We start from the raw sequence: 24,134 nt of genomic DNA, 5'->3' as shown, positions 1-24,134 counted from the left end.
GAACACTAAAGTCAGGATCATTCAGACCATGGTATTCCCAATCTCTATGTATGGATGTGAAAGTTGGACAGTGAAAAAAGTGGATAAGAGAAAAATCAACTCATTTGAAATGTGGTGTTGGAGGAGAGCTTTGCACATACCATGGACTGCGAAAAAGACAAATAATTGGGTGTTAGAACAAATTAAACCAGAACTATCACTAGAAGCTAAAATGATGAAACTGAGATTATCATACTTTGGACACATAATGAGAAGACATGATTCACTAGAAAAGACAATAATGCTGGGAAAAATAGAAGGGAGTAGAAAAAGAGGAAGGCCAAACAAGAGATGGATTGATTCCATAAAGGAAGCCACAGACTTGAATTTACAAGATCTGAACAGGATGGTTTATAACAGATGCTATTGGAGGTTGCTGATTCATAGGATTGCCATAAATCGTAATTGACTTGAAGGCATATAAATTGCTTTTTTAAAGATGTATCTTTAAATTTGTATATTTGTTTTTAATGTTTTTAATTGTTGTAAAACGCCCAGAGAGCTTCAGCTATGGGGCCATATACAAACGCAATAAATAAATAAATGTAACAACAGCAATGCACTTAACTTGCTCCAGTATAGTTGCCATTAGGTATCTGATGTATTAGCACACCCATGGACTGTTCAAGACCTTTTTAATACCTCTTTGTGATTCTTTTAATGTTTTTTCTTTATTGCTGGTTACGCTTAAACAAAGAAACTTGATGCTTGTTCTTTTACTGCTTAAATCCCTAAGGCTGCAATCCAATGCATGTCTACTCAGAAGCAAGCTCCATTGGGTTCAATGGCACTTACTCCCAGGTAAGTGTATACTGTACTGGATTGCAGCCCTGATCTGACATTGTTAAACCAGAACTGAAGTCAATGGAATGTACTAACACATGGATGAGGGCCTAGGCCAGCCTTCATAAATAATAGGGTTCAGATATAACTTTGCTTTTAAGTGAAGGATTTCCAAACTATCTCAACAGCCAATTCCAAGTTGAAGCATTTCCTCATAAAACAGTTTTCTTATTGTTGCCTCAGTTCCCACCCCACCACGGAGAACAGACGGGGAATTTTCAGGAGTGAATAGCAGCCATAGTGGAGAATTCATCATCCCAGAAATGGGTTAAATCCCTGAGAAACTAATTCCCCAAGGTAATGAAGCAGGTATGCTCTCATTTCAGGAACGGAATTTATTTTTTATTAGGTTCATCTAGGAGGGGGGTGGCATAGTGTTTTTGGGAAAACTAAGAATTTCCTATATGCTATAGAAGTGGGAGAAAAAGAGAATAAAAATCTCAGTCTTTTCACAGAGGAATAGCTGTGCTATTCTGTTGCAACAAAAACAGTGAAGCGTCTTATGATACCTTTAAAGACTAACTAATTTAATGTGGTATAAGCTTTTGAGGACTATAGTTTGCATTCTTGTTTTTGGTGACAGTGGAAGTGCGGCCCCAACCACCTCTATGCAAATAGTATTTGGAAGAAATTGAGGCCACATTAGATAAGTGAGCTGAAAATATGAAACTCTGCACATGATCATGGTCTTTATCAAGACTGTCAAACTTGGATGTGATCTAATATATCCAGAATGCAGCATTTGTGCATGAAATGGTAGCAGGAAGAGAAACGGCTGCCATCAGAAGTGTTATATCAATCAGGATGAGACCAAGGATAAAATACAGCTTCTTTATTTAGTAATGCTTAAACAGTAAAACATCTGAGCTTGTTCTGTGCTAGGCCTCACCCAGCGCACACACAACATTACCTCCAGTAACTAAATCAGTCTAGCTACCCTCCAGAGAAAGTTAACTCTTTATTTGCTGTGCATCTAACTTAAAGACACATTTCACTACAAGAAGTAAGGAAACTAATACACATTAGATAGCTAAGTCCAAATCCTAAAATTTCCCAACTGCATGCATGGAGCTGCCATAAACTCCCCCTTTTACTTAAAAGAAAGTTGCTCTATAATATCCATTTGACACCTCTCACTTCAACCAATGCATCAGTCTGAACATAGTAAATTAGGGTTCACCTTGCCTAAAGTATATGATACAAATTACCATTTATATAGCTGTGAATTTGTCTTCATGTAGCCATTTTCATGGTGGCAATTCCAGTCTTCTACATAAAAATTGCAATTCACAAGGTAAATTGTAATTCCAACTAGCACCTTTTACTGCAGATACGCATGGGAAGAATAAATAGTGTTCACAATTCTAATCTTAACTTATGTGTAGAAGCATTAATAACAGTCTAACATGAAAACTACACACACACTTTGTAACCTGGTGTAATTACAGTGCCCCATCAATTTTGCCATTAGGACAGGGACCACTTTGTTGGACATCTCCTCCCACTCCCTTATACAGTTGTAATGAATTTCCCTGCTCATAATATGACACTTTAAATTAAAAAATTTAACAGTGGATTGTTTCCGTGACAACAGAGAGGGCTGCATTTAAATTGTGTACACACTCACATGCTGTACATACTGTAGTTCAGGAACAGCCAATGTGGTGTCCTCCAGATGTTCTTGGGCTTTGACTCCATCATCCCTGAACATTGGCCATGCTGGCTGGACTGCTGAGAGTTGTAGTCCAACAACATCTGAGGGCACTACATTGCCTACCCCTGCTGTAGTTGGTGCCTTATTAATGACATATGATATTGTTATGCAAATTTGTATAGATATTAGCAGAGATTGTCAATGGTATGAGAAGTGTGTGAGGCTAGTGTGTGTGTTTACCTAAGCAGCAGGCTTTTACCCTGCATTGAGATCACTGAGACTTAAGACTTAGTAAAATAAGAAAAGCTACTTTATTTATAAAGGGCGGATCCAATGAGATGTATGTACAGGTAACGCTGGCCTGTATGCCACCAGAACGCATGTCCACAAGGGCTGCCGCTCCAGTTTGAAAGGAATGTAACTCATACTCTCCTGTATCTCGCCACAGGCCTGTAAGGGCCCCCCAAAAGTGAGATCAGCATTGCAATTGGGTTAGGGCGGTCACGTCAAGACGTATGAACAAGTAACGCTGGCTTGTATGATCAGAATGCTTCCAGAATGCATGCCCATGAGGGCACCTGCCACAGCCGCTCCTGTATGAAAGAAATGTAACCTCTAAACTCAGGGATCTTACCACAGGCCCTAATGGCCCTGCGAACAACATACCAATAATTAAAATTGAATCAATGCGTAGCCATCGATGCATATGAAAAGATAGCGCTGGCCCGCTGGCCGGATAGAAAGAAAGCTCCTTTAGAGCGAAACCAGACACAGAGTGGGTGATGGGTAACCCCCCAGCTTCACCACCCAGCCACTACCCCACTGGTCCATCATAAGCATATGCACTGAAAACATCACAGAAATGCAAGCACAGGTCTCAACATGATGTGACATGACTGGAAAGCTTAGACTACCAGGGCAAAAAAGGCTCCCTTAAAAGCCGTTAAGCCCACAGCCTGGAATAACTTTCCCTCATAAGGAGGGAAGAGCAAGTGCTAATCGAAGGCAGGAGCATCATGAGTACATCAGGGGTGAATGGCCACATAGGACCAGGCGGCCTTAGGGTAAAGTGCGACTAACCTCCTTTGATTTTCATAAAGTGGGTTCCTGAACGCGCTTGGCCTGGAAATTAAAGGCCAGGACAGAACGGTGGCCAAATATGTTTCTTACAGTAACACCCTGCCCCCACTAGGAGAGCATGAACTGCCAGGGTGTAAAACTGATATTGGCCACACCCGAGGCAGTGCATGCAGGAAGGCATCAGCCATGTCAACAGATGCCTTGTTAATCACAACCCTGATTTCACTTATTGGCTACGAACCTGAGCAGCCGGCTATGAGCTCTTTTAGCAGAAGTTGGTGGGGGCTGATGTTTTGGTGTATATCTTGTGAACTAGACCACCTAGAAACTTTTTTAAAAAATGAAAGCTGAGAGTCTGGAGATTAAGGTGACTCACCCGGAGGTGACCTCAGAAATCCAGACTCTCTGGACAAAAACCTGAGACCTGGCAACCCTAGTAAGTAAATACCAAAAAATTAAACCATACAGCACTTATAACAATACAAATATACTAATATAATTTAACACCACAAAATATTACATATATAAAATCAGTATATATGCAAGGGACCGTGTAAGCCTTCAGTGAAGACGTTTGAAGCCATCATACCATGAACTGGTTAATTCTGACTTCTTCCAACCTAAGAAAGTGAAACAGAGGGGCAGTGTGGGCCCAGTTCACAGCACAGAGCCTCCACATCTCTTACATGTTATGATGCTATGGCCATGTAGATCTAGGTCCTTTTTCAATATGTGCTGGGCCCATCTTAGATGTGTGGGTGATTTGTCAGTGGCCAGAATGGATCCAATTATACTGGCTCTGCATAATCCAGTGAAAAGCTTGGACAATAATAGACCTCAGTGACATCTCCCACACTGGCTCTGTGCTGTACCTAATTTTGAATCTGACATAGTTAAAATCACTTGGAATTGATAGAAATTATTCAACCTTTTTCTGTAGTATCATTGTTTTGTGCTCATCACTCTCTGAGTTTGCCATGTGATCTCCCTGTTTTAATTAACTAAAGTTTAGATTATTAAATTATTAAAAAGGGGGGAGATCTGAAAGATATGAAGGGCTGCCACATATCAACCCATCTCCACTGTGTTTCGAAACTGGGCCGTAAAAGCAGCTGAAATCCTAAGCTTTCAGCTAAAATAAAAATCAAGACCTACAGGATCTTTTTCATGTTATAGTTTTGCAGGACTGCTGAGAGGCAGCTACAGGGAATACTGATGTACCAGGCTTGAAGCCAACAGGGGGGCTGACTCTTGAATCCAACATAAGTAAGCATCCTGTCAGCATAAAGATGTCCACTTGCGCAATGGGACTTTCCCTCTTTCCTTGCTTCTCCCCCCCCCATTTGTTCTAAATGTTCCTTCAACCCTCTAGAGCAGCTTAGGGGAGGAGAGGGGGAAAGTCCCAATGTGCAAGCAAAATTCCTTGCACTGATGGGATTAGTTGAATACCCCCTAAAGACTTTAGTCCTCCTAGAAAGCAATGTATGACGCAAAACATGCAAGCAAGCTTCTCAATAATTTCTGAGATGAGCAAGCTTGACTGCTCCCACCTTTCAGTGTTTTTAGCTAATGAGCAACCAGCTGTGACTGAGGAGTGGGTGGTTCAGACACAAGGTGATAAGAATCCCTGGGGACCTAAAGAGCTATAGTATGACAAAATAGACGAACCCATGAAATGCACTGAAGTTCTCTGTGTCATTAGGGGACTGCAGATACTCAGGGAATGCATGAGAGTGGAATGGGATCACACCCAGCAGCTGTTAATAAGAAATTGGCTGGTCCTTGACCGTAATAAAGACTTGTATTGTATTGTTAATAAGAAAGGACTCTCTTCCTCATGATCAGAACTCAAAGGCCAGGGTTCACAATCTCAAAAAAGAGCCCTACAGATGTTCAGTTCTTTCTCTATGATATCAAATGCCTGCCTGCCAGGATGTGACCAGACAGGCAGTGTAGTGTAGTGGTTAGGTTGGACTAGGACTTTGGAGACCAGGGTTCATATCCCTATTTAGGCATGAAGCTCACTGGCTGACCTTGGGCCAATCACAGTTGCTCAGTCTAACCTACCTCACAGGGTTGTTGTAAAGACAACCTGGAAAACCATTGCGCTCCTTGAAGGAAAAGGAAAAGGTAAAGGTGTCCCCGCACTTATAGTGCAAGTCATTTCCGACTCTTAGGGTGACGTCTTGCGACGTTTATTTCGACTGTATATATGGGGTGGGATTGCCAGTTCCTTCCCCGGCCTTTCTTTACTTCCCAGCATATGCTGGGTACTCATTTTACCGACCACGGATGGATGGAAGGCTGAGTGGACCTCGACCCCTTTTACCGGAGATCTGACTTCCTCCTTCAGTTGGAATCGAACTCCAGCCGTGAGCAGAGCTTAGGCTGCGTTACCGCCGCTTACCACTCTGCGCCATGGAGTGTCTTCTTTGAAGGAAAGGTTGTATATAATTGTAATAATAATTTTTAAAAGCATGGGCCATGGCTACTGACAGATCCAACTCATCCTTCATTAATTAACTAAATGCATAGGGGTTCCACTCATCAAATCTTACATTATCTGGACATCCCATATGGATGCACTAGATATGGAGAAATAGCATAAACATCCACAAGCATGATCTACAATTTGGCCTCCGAGGGAAAAAAAGGAAAGGAGAAGGGATGGAATCCTGTACCCAAGAAGTAAATCATCAAAAGAAATCAAAATTGTACATAAAGCTTCCATCTTAAAAAAATTCTGTGGGATCCTTTTCCAGGTTTCGTGCAAGGATTTGGGTCTAACAATGCTCTAAAAGTCATTACTAGTTTCAGATTAGCTCAAACAATATACATGCATCAGTGAATTTAAGCAGAAAATGGAATGAACCCATTAAGATTAGGCTTCCATAGATTTCTGTTCTTTTTTAATATTCTTTTCTTTTCTTATGAAGCATGGCATAGACCTTAAAGGGCAGATAAGAAATTGGATAAAGTGGCAGAAAGCTGTTGCAGTTCCCTTTTTTTTTCTTTACAGCAGAAGTAGCGAGAAGTACCTCCTTTTATGTGTCTATTCAGCTCATATTGTAATGCACATTTAATTTGCATATTCCCAAAGAACAGGTATACAAAAAGCATTCACACTTTCCTGAATTCTGCAATGCAGTTCTCCAAAAAAGTAGACAAAAATGTGTAAATTGGGGGAACTGTGCATAAAATGCATATATTATTAGTTAAAGTAACATACAAAAATGCATTATTGTGGGAAATGGTTGCAAAAATGCATACTTTAAACAAAACTGCATACAAACATTTACATTTAGAAAAATGCACACTAAAATGCTGATGAATTTTCATGAGGCCTGAAACAGAAACATGGCAAATTGAACTTAAAACTGGAAAAATGAGAAACTAATAAAAAACTGAAATTGGCAGACTTGTCCCTCCCTAGTGTGAGCTGCTTCCTGTTCATGGTAGGCTGGTTATCTCCAGGCATCATGATGCAGATGATTAAACTGCACTGGGTTTTTTAAATTATTTCTTCCTTTCTCAAAGAATCAGAGGAGATTACCAGATTTCAAAGACCAAATCTACACACAAAACTCACATCCTAAACAAGTACCAGTTATTATTCCCAATGTTTAGCTACATACCAAAAACCGAACAATACCTTCACAGCAGGAACCCTCAAAGCAACTTTTCCTGCCAGTCCAGATCAACAACAGACTCTTGGGGTTGTTGTTTTTTAGGGTTTTTTTTATATATATAAAAAATGCTCCTGGACTTGACTTGCCATTCTGTAACATTAATACCAAAGCTAACATTTTCCAAATGTGGAGATGCAATAACTCATGAACAAGTGCATGCAGACAGCTTAGTCTGGTGGTAAATACATGTTTTTAAACCAAGAAAGCCAAAACTGTCAGCAGTGTGGTGATGATAATTCCTGCAACAAAAAAACCCTGGAAATACAATACTTAAACTCTCCTATATCAATATATAATAGAATCATAGAACAGAATAGTAGAGTGGGAAGGGGCTTATAAGGCCATTGAGTCCAACCTCCTGCTCAATGCAGGAATCCAACTTAAAGCATACCCAACAAGTGGCTGTCCAGTTGCCTCTTGAATCTTCCAGTGTTGGAGAGCCCACCACTTCCCCAGGTAATTAGCTCCATTGTCATACCACTGTATCAATTCGGAAGTTTTTCCTGATGTTCACCTGAAATCTGGCTTTCTCTAAACTTAGCCCATTGTTCCATGTCCTGCTCTCTAGGATGATTGACAAGAGATCCTTGCCCTCCTCTGTGTGACAACCTTTCAAGTGCTTGAAGAGTGCTATCATATATTATACAACCACAAGAGTGGCTGTATACTATAGCCAGCATGGATTTTTCATATTCCACATTGTTAAATTGAAAATATCCCCCATGCCATTCTGATGCTTCACATAAGCTCATTTCAAAACAAAACCTTACAAAACTTATGGTCCTGAACTCAGAAATGCTTCCTTAACAACCCTCTTAATTTTCATGGCGATACACAAAACACTCAGAGAGAATCTAGAGTTCAAAGTGTAAAAAGGGAGAGAAACCATACCCCTTTTGGACTTTTTTCTGTCAGAGTTCTCAGACTTTCTTGAAATTAATTATAAATCACCCAAGTCCACAGAGCACCTCTAATCCTATTACTGACCTGGCCCCATACTCTGACCTTCATCTTCTGCAGTTTAAATGTTTAAAAAATGCCTGGCTGACTTTTAATTAATTTAAGAAATTTAGCATTGAACTCAATGATAAGGCCAGGCATGCAGTGCAAACCAACTAGTAAGAACCAACTGTCAGTGTTCTAAAAGCCAGACTTCCAGCTACTCGGCTTGGCTAATCGGGGCCACACCCAGACCAGACTTTGATTTAACTTTAGACAGTCATAGCTTCCCCCAAAGAATCCTGGGAAGTGTAGTTTGTGAAGGGTGCTGAAAGAAGACTCCTATTCCCCTGACAGAGCTCAAGTGACTAGAGTGGTTTAATAGTCAGCCGCTCTAATTGAAGCTCTGTGAAGGCAACAGGACATCTCCTAACAACTCTCAGCACTCTTCACTAACTACACTTCCCAGGATTCTTTGGGAGAAGCCATGACTGTCTAAAGTGAAATAAAGGTCTGGTGTGGATGTGGCCAGGGACAGCTTTGGTTTAAATTTGGGTGGGAGGCTACATCTGTCTGCTATAGAATAAAAAGGTGGGGAAAACACTGAAAAGCAATGATACTGTTCACAATGTTTTCCTTTTGGAAAGGAGCTTCCCCTCTGTCCAGTGCCCACTCACCCAATCTCCTCCCCTCCCCCTCCCTCCCTGCCACTTTTCCAGGTCAGTTTCACCTATCCTAAGCATGATTGCACAGGAGTAAATCCCACTGAACTCAAAAAGCATGCAAATGATCAAACCTGCCCTCCCCTCCTCCTCCCTCCTATCCCGTCCCTCTTGCCCGTTCCCCCCTTTCCTTTCACCCTCCCTTCCCTCCCCCTCCCCATGTTACCAAATTCTTCCAAGCTACACAGGAAGTGGATTGGACTGTGAAAGACCAACCCAAATTGTGTTTGCATTTTGACCAATTTGTAGGGCAGTCCAATAGCTCAGAGAGGAGGTCAGGTCTCCTGCTCTCCTGGTGTATTCACAGCAGCCCAATTTCCCTGCTTTTCAAAGTTTAATAGAAGTATCTGTTGGCTATAGATATGTTCTTAAACCCCAAGGTTCTTTGCCTATTAGTGAATACATACACTAAGGCTACAATCCAATACACACTTACCTGAGAGCAAGTCCCATTAAGCCCAATGGTGCTTACTTCTGAGTAGACATGTAATGCATTGCACTGTAAATTAATTTTGGCTGTTCTTCCTTCCTTCCAGCTGTAAGCTGCAGAAGGGTGACATTTAACCATTAAAAACCTGTTAATAGTCAACAAGTATTTTTTTAAAAACCCTTTGACTTAAGAGAAGAGTTAAGGCATTTATACTTAATGCATGAACCCCAAACCATGCATATTGTAAGTTAAGGCACCCTACTTAACTTCCATCCTATGTTAGAAGTAAACACATTATACTGTAAGGGGGTATGCATATTTTGGGGTTTTATTTCTTTGGTTCATATTAAAGGATCAAGGGATAGGAGTCTAGCTATGGAGATACAGTCCTCATGATGGCCCCAAACTTCAGGATGGCCAGAACTGGTTTCCACTAATACTGACTAGTTAGTGAGTATTAAGGAAGATTCCAAAATGAAGATTTAGTTAAGGGATAATCCCTTTAACTGAACAATGATGTGCAGTCCAAAGTAGAGTTCAGGTTAATGTAACACACACAAGATAAGCAAGTGCAACCCAGAAACAGGAATTTAAGCCTCTAACAGATCTTTGACTCCTCTCCCAGCAGAGATACCATAAATTGGAATCTGTCAAAGAAAAGTTGTGGGGATGTTTCTGATGTGATTACATCTCTCACAGCTTCACATGCACGCTATTCATTGATGCTGGAATTCTCCATATGCTTGTATATGCTCAACCACTGTATACTTAAAATAGTTTGTGTACTGTAGGTAGATGAGCAGATGTTTCAGTAGTGTAAAAGCTTGCATGGAATTTCCTCTTTCTCCTCCAGCCTTGAAGCCCTACAATAAACAGGACACAGATGTAGCATAAGTACAGTTTCCACAGGCTGCTGCCAAAATGTCTCTCATTGGGCAGAGCTCCCTCATAGTACTGAGGCCACATCTGAATACTGGGCAACTGTGTTACTGCAGAAATCTCCAATGGTAATGGTCACTGGAACCAAGCATTTCAAGTGACCACTAAGTGCAGTTATTGGGAGACTCTGGCAAATATTTAAATCAACAATAAGAGTTCCCACAGCCATTATTGCTCTTGCTGATGTGCTACAATATTCAGAGTTAAAATGGCTGTTCTAAAGTAACGACTATAGCTTTTCTATGATGATCTGGGTTGGAATGCTATATTGTCATCATTAGCTGAAAGTATATCAGACTGTGAGCATACAGCCAGTTTTCTGATGCTTGCTTAACATCTTTTGGGTAGCCATAACAGTCTGAATTATCATGCTTGCTAGCCTGCTAATGTTTATAAGTAAACTCATAATTCACTTTTTCTAACATGCTTGCAAAAATTACTGAAAGCAATGTGAAACTTAATGTTCTCTCTCTCTCTCTCTCTGATGTTGTATGTACATATATGTAAAATAAATGTACATACTGTTGGAAGTGGGGAAAGAGCAACTCCTGTTTTGTTCTTTTGTTTGTGTTCCAGAAGGGAAGTATAGAATTAGGGTCCTCCAGATGGCTAGGCTTGACTACCTTTACCTGTGATGCTCTGACTGACTGCCTTCCGTTGTTAGACTGATATGCTTAGGGAAGCTTATCTGCCCTTCCTCCTTCCGCCCTTTCCTTCCTCTCTTCTTCGACTGTCCGAGAGAGAGGAGACAACTTTGCCTCTACTCTCTCCCTCCTGAGCCATGAGGGCAACTCCCAAACCTGGGTGTTGCACCTCCAACTTAGTTAGTTAGTTAGAACTAGGTATGCCTTTCCTATCTACTATGTATTTCTATAAATAAAGTAGCTTTTCTTATTTTACTAAGTCTTAAGTCTCAGTGACCTAAATGCAGGATAAAAGCCTGCCACTTAGGTAAAAGCACACACTGGCACACACACATCTCAGACCGTTGCCGATCTCTGCTAACATGTCTATTCAAATTTACATAACACATATTTCTATGTCGTGCTGTTAACTTGCAAATTCTCTGTAACTGTGCATATGCTCCATACATGTAGTTAATTAATGTTACATGGCAGCAGCAACTTATGAAGCCTGGTAAAGTGTAAAGACATTCTGTTTCCAGATCTACTAATTTGTGCACACAGACATGTATGAACATGTAAGTTACACATGCATTCATGGAAAATGCTGATTTGGGGAAGCAGCAATACAATTATTAGGTTCTTTATTGGAGGTAATGTGTGCAGGCAAGATTGCATTGGCTGCCTTTATGTTCCTTATTTGGGGGGATTTAGCAATGATCAATATTAGGGTAGTTGCTCTGGAGAACTAGCAGTAACCACATTGTTGTTGCCACTGTAATATTTATTTTGTAATATTCATTTACAAAAGAATCATAGTATTAGGGGTATGACCATTCCAATATGCAATGATTTAGAAGCAGGACAATAGTTTTTGCAACTTGAAATGCCATTACTGAAAGGATTAATAATAAATTTCACAGGCTAGTTTGCATGTGTGTGTGCACGCACATACACACTGCCTGAAGCATATGTTTGGTTACTATTGTAGATATAGAGGGGAGGGACTAGAGGTGGAGAGTCACCTAATATGGAGTTAGGCAATGTGGATAGCTTAATGAAGATGTTGACCCAGTGTGCAACAGCTGTGAAAAAAGGCAAACTCCATGCTAGGGATCTTTTTTTTTCCTGCTGCTGCTGGTGTTTAATGGCAAATCAAGGCCAAGATAAGGCCCTATTATCACATCTACTCGTCATTCATTTTTTCATTCATTGGCAATCACTCATGCCAGGTAAGATTGTTGATTGCATGTACTGGAGGTTGGGCCCGAAGGGCAGTTTAGGGATCCTGCTTGTGTACCGCCCGCCCCGCAACACAGCAGACTCCCTGGCCGAGGTGCTTGAGGTGGTCTCGGATGTGCGAGCGTTGTCCCCAGAGCTGTTAATTCTCGGGGACTTCAACGTACATGCTGAGGCCACTCTCACTGGAGCCCCTCGGGATTTCCTGGAAACCATGGCTTCCTGGGAACTGCACCTTAGTAATACTGAGCCCACCCACATAGCCGGTCATGCTCTCGACCTTGTATTTGTCCTGAGAGAGGAGGGAAGTGTTCTGAAGTTGGGGGCTATTTCTTCTACCCCTGTGTCATGGTGAGATCACTATCTGGTGAATATAGACTTCTCGATGCCACACGCCCTCTGCAGGGGTAAAGGACCTATTAGAATGGTCCGCCCCAGGCGCTTGATGGATCCAGATGGATTCCTGACTGTGCTTGGGGAATTGGAACCTGCTGAAGGTTGCTCGGTTGAAACCCTGGTGATGGAGTGGAATGAGGGGATCACCAGGGCATTGGACCGGGTTGCCCCGAAACGTCCTCTCCCCCTGAACAGAACTCAGATAGCACTGTGGTATACACCCCGGTTGCATAATCTGAGGCGGGAGGTGAGACGACTAGAACGCCGGTGGCGGAAATCTCGCTCCGAAGGTGCTCGGACACAGGTCAGAGCAGCAGTAGCTGCCTACCAGGTGGCAGTAAAGGCGACAAAGAAGGAGTTCTTTGCTGCCTCTATTGCATCCGCAGAGTGCTGTCCCAGGAGGTTGTTCCAAGTGGTCCGAAGCCTGGTCGGTCCAGTTGCTCAGGAACCCTTGGAGCATTCTAAGACCTCCTGTGACAAATTGGCAAAGCACTTTGCTGATAAAATCGAACACCTAAGGAGCTCGATTCTGTAAGCCATGGATGCAGTGAATGAACCAGAGTTGACCACTTGCAATCCGGTCCAGTGGGATCGGTTTCAGCCTCTCCCTTCTGAGGAAGTGGACAAGGTGCTTTCATCTGTGAAGCCTACCACTTGTCTGATTGATCCTTGCCCATCATGGCTCCTTGTGAATTGCAAGGAGAAACTGGGAGAAGGGATTAGGGCGGTGGTAAACGCATCCTTAGCGGAGGGTGTAATGCCACTGGCCCTCAAGGAGGCAATTATAAAGCCTATCTTAAAGAAGTCCTCCTTGGATCCCCAAGTTTTGAACAACTTTCGCCCAGTTTCGAATTTGCCATTTTTGGGCAAGATCATTGAGCGAGTGGTGGCTGACCAATTGTCAGCACACTTGGATGAAACGGATTATCTGGATCCATACCAATCGGGTTTCAGGACTGGACATGGAACTGAAACAGCCTTGGTCGCTCTGGTGGATGATATGAGGAGGGCATTAGATAGGGGAGAATTCACCTTTCTTGTCTTCCTGGATCTTGCAGCGGCTTTTGATACCGTTGACCACGGTATCCTGTTGGATCGCCTGGAAGGACTGGGAATAGGAGGCACTGTTCTACGGTGGTTCCGTTCCTTTCTCTCTGACAGGCATCAACAGGTAGCATTGGGAGATGAGGTTTCAGACCCTTGGCCTCTCACTTGTGGAGTGCCACAGGGTTCTATCCTCTCTCCCATGCTATTCAACATCTATATGAAGCCGCTGGGATGCATCATCAGGAGATTTGGGCTGCGGTGTCACCAATATGCAGATGACACTCAGCTCTATCTCTCGTTTAAGTCCTCACCAGAGTTGGCTGTGGAGACCATGTCCAAGTGCCTGGAATCCATGAGTGGATGGATGGGAAGGAACAAGCTGAAGCTAAATCCTGACAAGACCGAGGTGCTGCTTGTGGGAGACAGAGGAAGGTTGGGTCCTGTTGACCTGAGGTTTAATGGGGTACAATTACCCCTGAAGGACCAGGTCCGCAGCCTTGGGTTGTTCTTGATTCCAGGCTGTCCATGGAGGCTCAGATTTCGGCAGTGAGCCGGGCAGCCTGGTACCAATTACACCTCATACGTAGGCTGCAACCCTACCTCCCTGTTCATCAGCTCCCACTGGTAGTACATGCCCTGGTCACCTCTCGATTAGACTACTGCAATGCGCTCTACGTGGGGTTACCCTTGAAAACGGTCCGGAAACTTCAACTGGTACAGAATGCGGTGGCTCGTTTACTTACAAACAGTCGTCACCGTGATCATATTACACCAGTATTATTCAATCTACACTGGCTTCCAGTAGTTTTCTGGGCCCAATTCAAGGTGTTGGTGTTAACCTTTAAATCCCTTTACGGTTTCAGCCCAGTTTATCTGAAGGAGCACCTCCAGCATCACCAATTATGCCGCCCGACAAGATCAGCCACGCAGGGCCTTCTCTCAATCCCACCAACAAAAGCAGCTAGGTTGGTGGGGACTAGAGAGAGGGCTTTTTTGGTGGTGGACCCCACTCTCTGGAATTCCCTCCTGTTCGATCTTCGGCATGCCCCTTCCCTGGATACCTTCCGCCGAGCCTTAAAAACGTGGCTGTTTGGACAGGCCTTTGGGACCGCCGGGATGGGCTAATTACATACTGAATGCCCGTTGTTGTGTACTGCATATGTTGTTATTTTTGTTACTGCTGATTATATTGTATTTTATTGTAATTATTGTATTTTATTGTATTTTATTGAAATTTAATATGTACATCGCCTAGAGTGGCTTCGGCCAGATAGGCGACCTAAAAATTAAATTTACATTTACATTTACATTCCAAGATAAGGTCTTTAACGGTTGGTCTGTAAGTGACTGTGGAGGCCAATTCTGGATCCACACAGCCTCCCTCAGTGAGGACATAGGTTTCCAGATGGAAGACAGTCACAATGAGGATTTGCTTGACGTGCCTTCCGCTTAGCTCATTTGTCCCTTTCGCCCTGTACTCGTACTTCTTCAAAGTCCATAGCACCTTTGATAATAGCCAGCCTCCAATTGGGACGCTCATGGGCCAAAGCTTCCCAGGTCTCGATGCTCATGTTACATTTTTGTAGATTAGCTTTAAGAACAACTTTAAACCTCTTTTTCTGTCCACTGATATTCCGTTTTCCATCCTTAAATTGGGAGTAAAGTAGATGGTTTGGAAGACAGTGATCAGGCATTCAAACAACATGGCCAGTCCAGCAAAGTTGATGTTGAAGGAACATTGTTTCAACACTGGTAGTCTTTGCTTCTTCCAAAACGCTAACATTAGTCCATCTGTCTTCCCAAGTAATTTGCAGAATTTTCCAGAGGCAGTGTCAACCTTGTGTAACAACTCATTCACAACCTTTCATAAAGCTTAGCGTATTTAACAAACTGCCAAATACCAAGTACCAAGCCCCAGAGGCTTTTGTCTCGAAGGGCCAAACCCACATTCAGGTGTCTAATCCTCCAAACACTAAGCTTTCAGAAGAGAGACTTTCTAGCTTCCACATACCTAATACAATCCCAAATAACATGATCCACGGTTTCCACCACCCCACAGAGCTCACAGTCCATACATCCTACCCTGAACAAACCACTCCTAAGAACACAGTGACCTGTTAGGACTCTAAACATTATACCCTGTCTCTGTCGTCCTTTCAAATGAAAAGTCCTTCAGAGTTGGACAAAAGTAAAACACCCACCGACCCGTAATTTCCATCTCCCACCACTTCTTCCACTCACTCAGCATCAACATTTTAACCCTACTTCTGACTTCCAAAGGAGACAGAGGTAACACAAAATCAATGCTCCTCTGTTCCTTCTTAGCCACCTGATCAACGATCTCATTCCCAACAATGCCCACATGAGCTGGGATCCAACAAAACTGAACTAGGATACCCATATGCACCAATTCAGTATTCAACCTCCAAATCTCATTCACTGTACTACTTTTACATCCTATACCACTATTCTGAATAGCCAGCAAACCTGACAATGAGTCTCACGTTCTGCACGCATTCTAAAGCCAACAAAATAGCAACCAATTCAGCAGTTGTAATCAAAACCCAATCAGACAACTGACAAGTCCTTTGAATCTGAAATGCTAGAATATAATAGGCAACTCCCACATGACCATCCTGAGATTCCCAAGAACCATCTGTATAGATTGCACACCACTGGTCCCACCTAGACAAAATGCACTCCACTGCCCTATTTTTCATAATCACAGGTCCAAGCTGAGTTTTGGAGACTCCTCCACAACTCAAATAAATCCTCAGAGGAATCTACATACATCCATAAGGCCATCGGACAGACAAACGAGGGGCACTCACACTTTGCAACATATCAGATTCCAACCTGACCTACACCCTAACCACATGTGGGACACGGCCACCAAATCTCTCAGGAGCTGCAAATTCCCAACAAGCCTCATAAAGATTATACCCAAAATCCTCCTGTAAATTATGTCTCTTATCCAAAAAGAGAAGGTCCATAAAAATCTGTCTCAAGTTCTCAGGCCATTCTCCAATCACTCCCCGCATCACATTACGAGGAGAATGCCGTTCCTGTAAGGGGCGTGATTTGCCTCCACCCTAATTATGGAAGACGCGGGAAGGTTCTCGAAATTACGTTAGGGTGCCACGTGAGATCGCTTATCCAATCTAAAGGGGCATTGGAGCAGCAAATATAAAGCTGCTCCTTCCCCCACGCGCTTGCCTTTTTGCCTCGCGGCATCTGCGGTTGGTCCTCACTTCCCGTGGCTCCGTTGGCGTCTTGGGCGTGATCCTTCTCAGTATTCTACCTTTCCCTTGCCAGGTTTACCTACGCTCCAACCCCCACCACTGCTATTGTTTTAATACCTTTTGATTGCGTTTCTAAAATCCCCGTTCGTCAGCTGGGCTGCGGGCGTCTGCTCAAGCTCCTGAGGCTGCCTGCCGGCTCACCGGCTTCTAATTTTATTATTGTGTACCTGGTTGGTTCAAAGTTTTCCGCTCTTCTCCCCGCTGATCAGCTGGGCGGCGGGCGGCCGCCCACGCACCCGGCTGCTGCACACCGGCTCGACGGCAGTTTAATTCCTTCCCTGTGCTCCCCTGTTTGGGTTTAACGTCATTGCTCTTTTACTGTGCCTTTAAAAATTTCTTTTTGGGGTTGCATTTTGTTGATTAGTTGTTTCTTTTGTAATTTTGACTTTATTCCGTTAAGTCCTCCTTTGCTTCGTTACTGTTTATCTGCCACTAACCCCCCCTTTTTTTCTTGTTGGTAATTGGCGTTCGTTATTGGGTTCTGTTTGTCTGATCCACAGCCCCCCCTCCCCCCATCCTTTCATTGTGTAATTATAGTTTTAGCGCATTCAGTTGTTCCTGTTGGTATTTCTTCAATTCATTAAAAATTTAAGTTGCATAAAAATAGTTCTTGCATATTATAATTAATTGATTAGGTGTTGTATTTATTGGATAATTATATAACGGTTGGTTGTTTTATTATAGTTAATTGATTAATTAAATTAATACTCCAACCCAACCCCTCCCTTCCCCTTTAAATTTTTTTTTAAAATAATAATAATAATAATATTTTTTTTTAAATACAATAATATTATAGTTCTGTAGTTATTCATTTCTGGGTGATTATTATTATTTAAAAATTTCTGAAAGTTGTGGAGTTAAATTGCATTTGAATCCTCTCTTAATTTGCATAATTGTTGTTTATTGGTGTTTTTCTAATCATGCCGCCCAAGAAAGTTCAGCAGAAAAAAGGGGTGCAGGTGGTGAAGCAAGCTGAAAAACGTCCCCCATCGCACCAGCCGCAATCTTCCGACAACGAAGAGGATTTGGGGACTATCCGTGCTTTGGTGGCTAGGGTCGAGGCGTTGGAAAAGGAGCGTAGGCAGCCAATAGACATAGAGGCGGGCCCAAGTTCCGCCCCTGCAGGTAAGAAATCTGCTCGCTTGGCAGCCAGAGTGCTTAAATCTAGTATTCTTGCGGATTTGGCTTCTAGGATTGGTATTCTTGAAGCTGCTGCACCCATTGCTGAGCCGGTAGTTGCTGTGACTCCAGTTGGTTTGGCTGCGGTGCCTGCTATCATCTCTTCTCCTGCTGTTCCACTCCTGCCTGCTGCTGGTCCTCTTCAAGTACAGTCACAGTTTATGCCACCGGCGGCCACGGCTATGCCTGTTGGAGCTTCGGGGATGGGGGCACCCCCAGTGGTTGCTTCTCCGGCTGCTTACACAGGTGAGCAAGTTGCGCATTCACATGTTCTCAGCACACAGGTTCAGAGTTCCAGTGCCCCTTTTAGGGACCCTCAAATGCCAGGTTCTCAGCTGTCAGGTGATACTACCCACCCAGAGGTGTTTATGGGAGGGGTGCTGGTTCCACGGCAACCCCAGCTTCCTTGGCCGGCGGCTGCGGTGACACCTTGGCAGCCGTCAGGTGATTCTTCTGTTCAGTCTCCTCCTTATTTGCCTCTCCCTTCGGGAGTTTATCCACATGGCGATATCTCCCTTCCGTTAGGTGACCATTTACTGTTAGCTACTAAGGAAAAAATTTGGCGTGGAGAGTATATAGACCTATTTACTCTCCTGTTTCGTGAAAATGAGATAAAGCCCAAAGAAGGTCAGGAATTTAAGGAGCGTGAGGCAGCCATGAAAAAGAAGGTCGACCGTGTGTGGCCTAATTGGTTGAGCGCTTATACTATCTATATGGGCGTAATGACTCAGGCTTACCCATCTAGGGCTTTGTCCATGATTAAATATCAAGACATTGTTCATCGAGCCTTTCGTGAGTTTTCTGGTACCGCTTGGTTGCGGTACGATGAAAATTTTAGGCAGAGAGCGGCATTGGACCCCACCCTTCGTTGGGACATTGAGCATGCGGGCTTGTGGCTCCGCTCTATGACTCCAGCTCGACCCACTTTAGGAGATAGAGCTGATAGTGGACACATATTAGCGCGTGCACAGACTTCCGCCTCTGGTTTAGGCCAAGGCGGGCGGTGGGTTCAATCCCAACACGTCTGCTGGACATTTAATAGTACCGGCCGTTGCCTCAGATGGCCTTGTAAGTTCAGACACGTCTGCTGTTTATGTGGGGGTTCCCACCCCAGCTCATCGTGCCAGCGAGTGCGTACAGCTCGCCAGAGTACAGGGGACCATCAACAGCCCAAACGGGGATCTGGCAATAGCGGCGGTACGTCGCAAGGCCAGTAGCCCGATAAAATTAATTCCTCTGGCTGGGTTGTTGAGGTTTTATCCCAATAGGCAAGCTGCTAATTTTTTGCTTCAAGGTTTTACGGAAGGCTTCCGTATTCCATTTGAGGGTCCTAGGATTGCTACTTCCTCAGCAAATCAGCCCTCTCTTCGCAACATGACTTCGGTGGTGCTAGCAAAACTCAATAAGGAGATAATTGCCGACAGGATATCTGGCCCATTTTCTTTTCCTCCCTTACAAAATTTGAGGATTTCTCCTATAGGTATTATTCCCAAGAAACAGCCTGGGGAATACCGTTTAATGCATAACTTGTCATTCCCTAAAGATGCCTCTGTTAATGATGGGATTTCTCAGTTATATGCTTCAGTTAGATCTACGTCTTTCGACGAAGCGGTGAAAGTAGTTCGTAAGGCTGGTAGGGGCGCTTTAATGGCTAAGTGTGATATAAAATCCGCTTTTCGCCTCCTCCCAGTTCACCCCAAGGATGTGGATCTGCTTGGTTTTAAATTTCAAGGTCAGTTTTATGTAGATAGCACTATGCCAATGGGTTGTTCTGTGTCCTGTGCTGCTTTTGAAGCATTCAGCACATTTTTAGAATGGGCATTGCGGAAGAAAGCCTCTTCTTCCTTCTCTGCTCATTATCTTGATGATTTTTTGTTTATTGGGCCAGGTGGGTCTTCACATTGCCTCCAACTGATGCAATCATTTGCAGCTTTAACTAAAGAATTGGGTGTACCGTTAGCTCCAGAAAAGTCTGAGGGTCCTACTACTTCTCTAATTTTTTTAGGGATCCAGCTAGATACTGTGGCTCAATCTTCCTGTTTGCCACAAGAAAAGTTGATTGCCCTTCGGCAATGGCTTTGCGAGATTTTAGGATTGAAGAAAATTACGTTGGTTCAGTTGCAGGAACTTGTGGGTCATTTAGTATTTGCATCCAAAGTAATTTCACCTGGTCGTGCATTCCTCAGGCGTCTTTGTGACGCCATGAAGGGAGTTCGCTGTCGCTACCATTTTGTCAGAATTACTGCAGGGATGAGAGCTGATTTATATATGTGGCTTCAGTTTTTGATGGATTTTAATGGTCTCTCTTTTTGGCGAGATGAATTATTATTGGAAGCTGAGTTACAGGTACATTCTGATGCTGCGGGAGGCCTTGGCTTTGGAGTAATTTTTAGATCCCAGTGGTGTGCTGCAAGATGGCCTGCCAGGTGGCATGTTTCTGGGATTACTTCTGATTTGACATTTTTGGAATTTTTTCCCATAATTGTAGCGGTTTATATCTGGCCATTGGTATTTCAAAATCACACAGTGCGTTTCTGGTGTGACAATATGGCTACTGTTAGCATTATCAATGCTCAGACTTCCAAGTCTCCTCGCATTATGCGCTTGGTGTGAGCCTTCGTTTTGCAATGCTTACATTTTAATATTTTATTCATAGCCAAGCACGTTCCAGGATTGAAGAATTGCGTGGCTGATGCTCTTTCCCGCTTACAGATGGCGCGCTTTTGGGAGCTTGCACCTGGAGCGGCACTGGATCCAGTCCCAGTCCCACCGTTCCTGTGGAACCTTGGCAATTAGAAGTCAGGGCCGCTATTGCAGCCGCCCTTGCGCCCACTACTCAAAAAGCGTATGAGCATTCTTTGGCGAAGTTCCAGGATTTTCGCCACATTTCTGGATTGCCTATGGCGTGGCCTATTCCTGCTTCCCACTTATTGCAGTTTATGATATTTTTAAAAGGGCACAATATGGCTGTTTCTACTATCGCTGGGCACCTTTCAGCGCTGGCCTTTATTTCCAAGGCACGGGGACTGCCGGATCATTCTGTAGATTTTAGGGTCAGAAAGGTCCTTGAGGGTTGGTCGCGTTCCGCTCCCAGGCCCGCTGACCGGAGGAGGCCAATCACACCAGATGTCCTCCTCCAGATCCTGGCATTGTTTCATTGTTTATGCTCATCTCAGTATGAGTCACACCTTTTCGCCGCAGTAACTCTGACGATGTTCTATGGTGCTTTTCGCCCTAGCGAAGTTTTGGTCCCCTCTAAGCGCGATGTTGCCTACAGAGCCTTATGCTTTAGCGATTGCACGCTAGGTGCCAATATAGTAAGGTTTTCCCTACGAGTCTCTAAGACTGATCAGAAGGGCCGTGGCAGTATTGTGTCTTTGAGCACTTGCCCGGTCCCTGAATTATGCCCTGTGTCTTCAATGCGGCAATTCTTGTCTATACGGCCAGTGGGCCAGCGTTATCTGTTCATACATGCGGATGGTTCTGCCCTGACTCAATTTCAATTCTGGGCCGTTGTTCGGCAGGCCTTGTTGGCCAGTGGTCGCGATGCGGGAGTCTATGGGCTGCATTCATTTCGGATTGGTGCGGCTATGGCCGTGGCCCTCGGGGGCATGAGCGTTAGCGATATCCAAGCGATTGGAAGGTGGCGTTCCAATGCATTTAAGTCTTATGTCAGGTTTTAATTATGATGCATTGTGTTTTTGTTTCCATTAGGTTTGTTGAGCCTCCCAGTTCCTGTGAAGATCGTTCTGTGTGGCCATTCAATCTTGTTTTGGGCGCACCGGCGTGCCTCTTCGTCAATACCTGGAACACAGCTGCAGCTCTCGGCCATAGTTACAGTTCGATGGGAAGCCCGTAGGGGCATGCTATGGGATGCGCTGTTGCCATCAGTTTGCCGAATTATGTCTTCAGCGGATCGGCCTCATGTGTTGTTGATTCATTTGGGGGAAAATGACTTGGTGCAGCGTCCAGGGATGGACCTGCTTCGTAAGGTCACTCATGATCTCACGTGGCTTATTTGTTCATTTCCCAACCTCCTATTGGTGTGGTCGGATATGCTAGCTAGGAGGGTGTGGAGGGGTGCTTTTCATCCTAACAGGATCGATAGATCCCGGAAATGGGTGAATAGGAATGTCAGGGCTCTGGTCTTGTCTCTTGGTGGGGCATATATTCCTCATGATAGGACCAGGTTCCATGCCCCACATTTGTTTTGTGATGATGGGGTTCATCTTTCAGAACAGGGGTGTGATTTCTTTTTAGAGGATCTGATGTTGGGATTAAGGGGTTTGTTAATTTCTTTGGGCTGAGGGGACCAAGCTTCAGCTGATCCCCTCTTGTGGCATAGAATTCGGGCAGGTGAGGTATTAGAGGGTTGAATTGAGGTGATGAAGGCATTCTGAAAAAGGGGCACTTCCTAGGGAACCATCACGGCTTCATGTCGGGTGGGGATCTGGGTAGTGTCCTGGTGGGACCGGCTTGCGCATCATGGTGAACGCCTGTACGGCGGGGCCATGGTGTGGAGGTTGGAACCACATAACTGGCTCTAAGAGCAAGGAGGGAGGAATTCACCCATGTCCTTGTCTCTGGAGTTACAGACTCAGAAGAATTGATGTGTTTTGAAGGTGAGGGTGTAATCCCTCTTAGATAGGTTTAGCCTCACCTGCCCGAAGTATTTTGATATGAATAATTGGCTGTATTTTAATTGAGTTAGAATGTTATATTTAATAAATATAACATTATTCCAGTCTGGTGTCACGTGTCTTCCTTGGTGTGGGGGCAAAAGCCCCACAAACTATTCTTAATCTTTAATTTGAACAGCATCAATTTTGCGCAACAACGATCTTGAAGCAGACGCATATGCCCGACAACCATATTCTAGCACATACTGAACAAACACACAATAGAACATCAACAATGTCCTTCTATCTGCATCACAAGTAGTACCTGAAAGACACCTCAACAAATTTAGACGACGGTTACACTTTTCCAAAACACTCATTATATGTTTCTTCCAGGTCAATTTTGTGTCAAAATGAACACCCAGAAATTTAAAATTAGGCACCATATGAACCTGCTCTCCATATAACATTAGTTTTACTCCCTCAGGCACTTTCTTCCTAGAAAGCACCACACCAACTGTCTTAGATAGAGAAAAAGGAAACCCTCAACCATCTCCCCGTTCCTCCAGTTTATACAATGCCACATGCAATCTTGCCACTGCCAAATCAATTGACTTACTCCCAGCCCACAGAGCACAATCATCAGCAAACAAGCAAACAGTCACACCAGCAAGCATAATAGTAGGCAAATAATTTATCATTATGCTAAAAAGAGTAGGACTAACCACACTCCCCTGGGGAATTCCATTCACCACATCAAAAGGTCCAGATACCTGTGCCAACCTGGATCTGCAACACCCGGTTTTGCAAAAAATTACAAAACCACCACAAAATCCTACCCTCCAAACCCACCTGAATCAACTTACACACTAAGCCATCTTTCCACACCATATCATAGGCCTTTTTCAATATCCAAGAACACAGCCACCAGCTACTCCTTAGTTGAAAAACATTTCCAAATCTCTGTCTCCAACTGGAGAATATGATCCATAGTATGTCTCCCACTACGGAAACCACATTGTTCCACTGCTAACAGCTGATTTCTTTCCAAATAAGCCACCAATCTGTCATTAAGCATCCGCTCCATCACTTCACATAAACAAGAAGTCAAAGCCATTGGCCTATAAGAGGAAGGACTAGACAAGGCTTTCCCAGGCTTCCCTATCAGAATGACAACAGAACACTTCCATGCCTTTGGCAATTTACCTATCCTCCAAACCTTATTATACAAACAGAGCAGCTTCTCTAGGCGCTCCCATGGTAAATGTCGTAACATCTCATAATCTATTCCATCCTCACCTGGTGAAGTATTTGAACTTCTTTGCAAAACCCTTTCCAGTTCCCACATAGAGTAATTCAAATTCAAAGGATCATCACCCCTATTTACCCAAGCA

General features: G+C 43.8%; 1 protein-coding gene across 1 annotated transcript; it reads left to right on the top strand.

The window, feature by feature from the left end:
* Window positions 1-778: 778 nt before the first annotated feature.
* LOC133384266 (uncharacterized) lies at window positions 779-22,498 on the top strand. Its single transcript, XM_061626179.1, has 3 exons — window positions 779-840; window positions 17,875-18,067; window positions 21,836-22,498. Exons 1-3 carry the CDS (start codon window positions 787-789, stop codon window positions 22,426-22,428), a joined length of 840 nt encoding a protein of 279 aa, XP_061482163.1. The 5' UTR covers window positions 779-786; the 3' UTR covers window positions 22,429-22,498.
* The last annotated feature ends 1,636 nt before the right edge of the window (window positions 22,499-24,134 follow it).

The sequence above is a fragment of the Rhineura floridana genome, chromosome 4 (assembly GCF_030035675.1).
Source record: "Rhineura floridana isolate rRhiFlo1 chromosome 4, rRhiFlo1.hap2, whole genome shotgun sequence".
Lineage (NCBI taxonomy): Eukaryota > Metazoa > Chordata > Lepidosauria > Squamata > Rhineuridae > Rhineura > Rhineura floridana.
This window is presented reverse-complemented; position numbering and strand designations above follow the sequence as displayed.

Excerpts from the sequence above, each read along its gene's own strand:
- LOC133384266 (XM_061626179.1), top strand. The coding sequence starts at position 787 with ATGCATGTCTACTCAGAAGCAAGCTCCATTGGGTTCAATGGCACTTAC. Across the intron at positions 841-17,874 it reads TCAATGGCACTTACTCCCAG|AAAGTTCAGCAGAAAAAAGG; the intron begins GTAAGTGTATAC and ends ATGCCGCCCAAG. Across the intron at positions 18,068-21,835 it reads CCCAAGTTCCGCCCCTGCAG|GTTTGTTGAGCCTCCCAGTT; the intron begins GTAAGAAATCTG and ends TGTTTCCATTAG.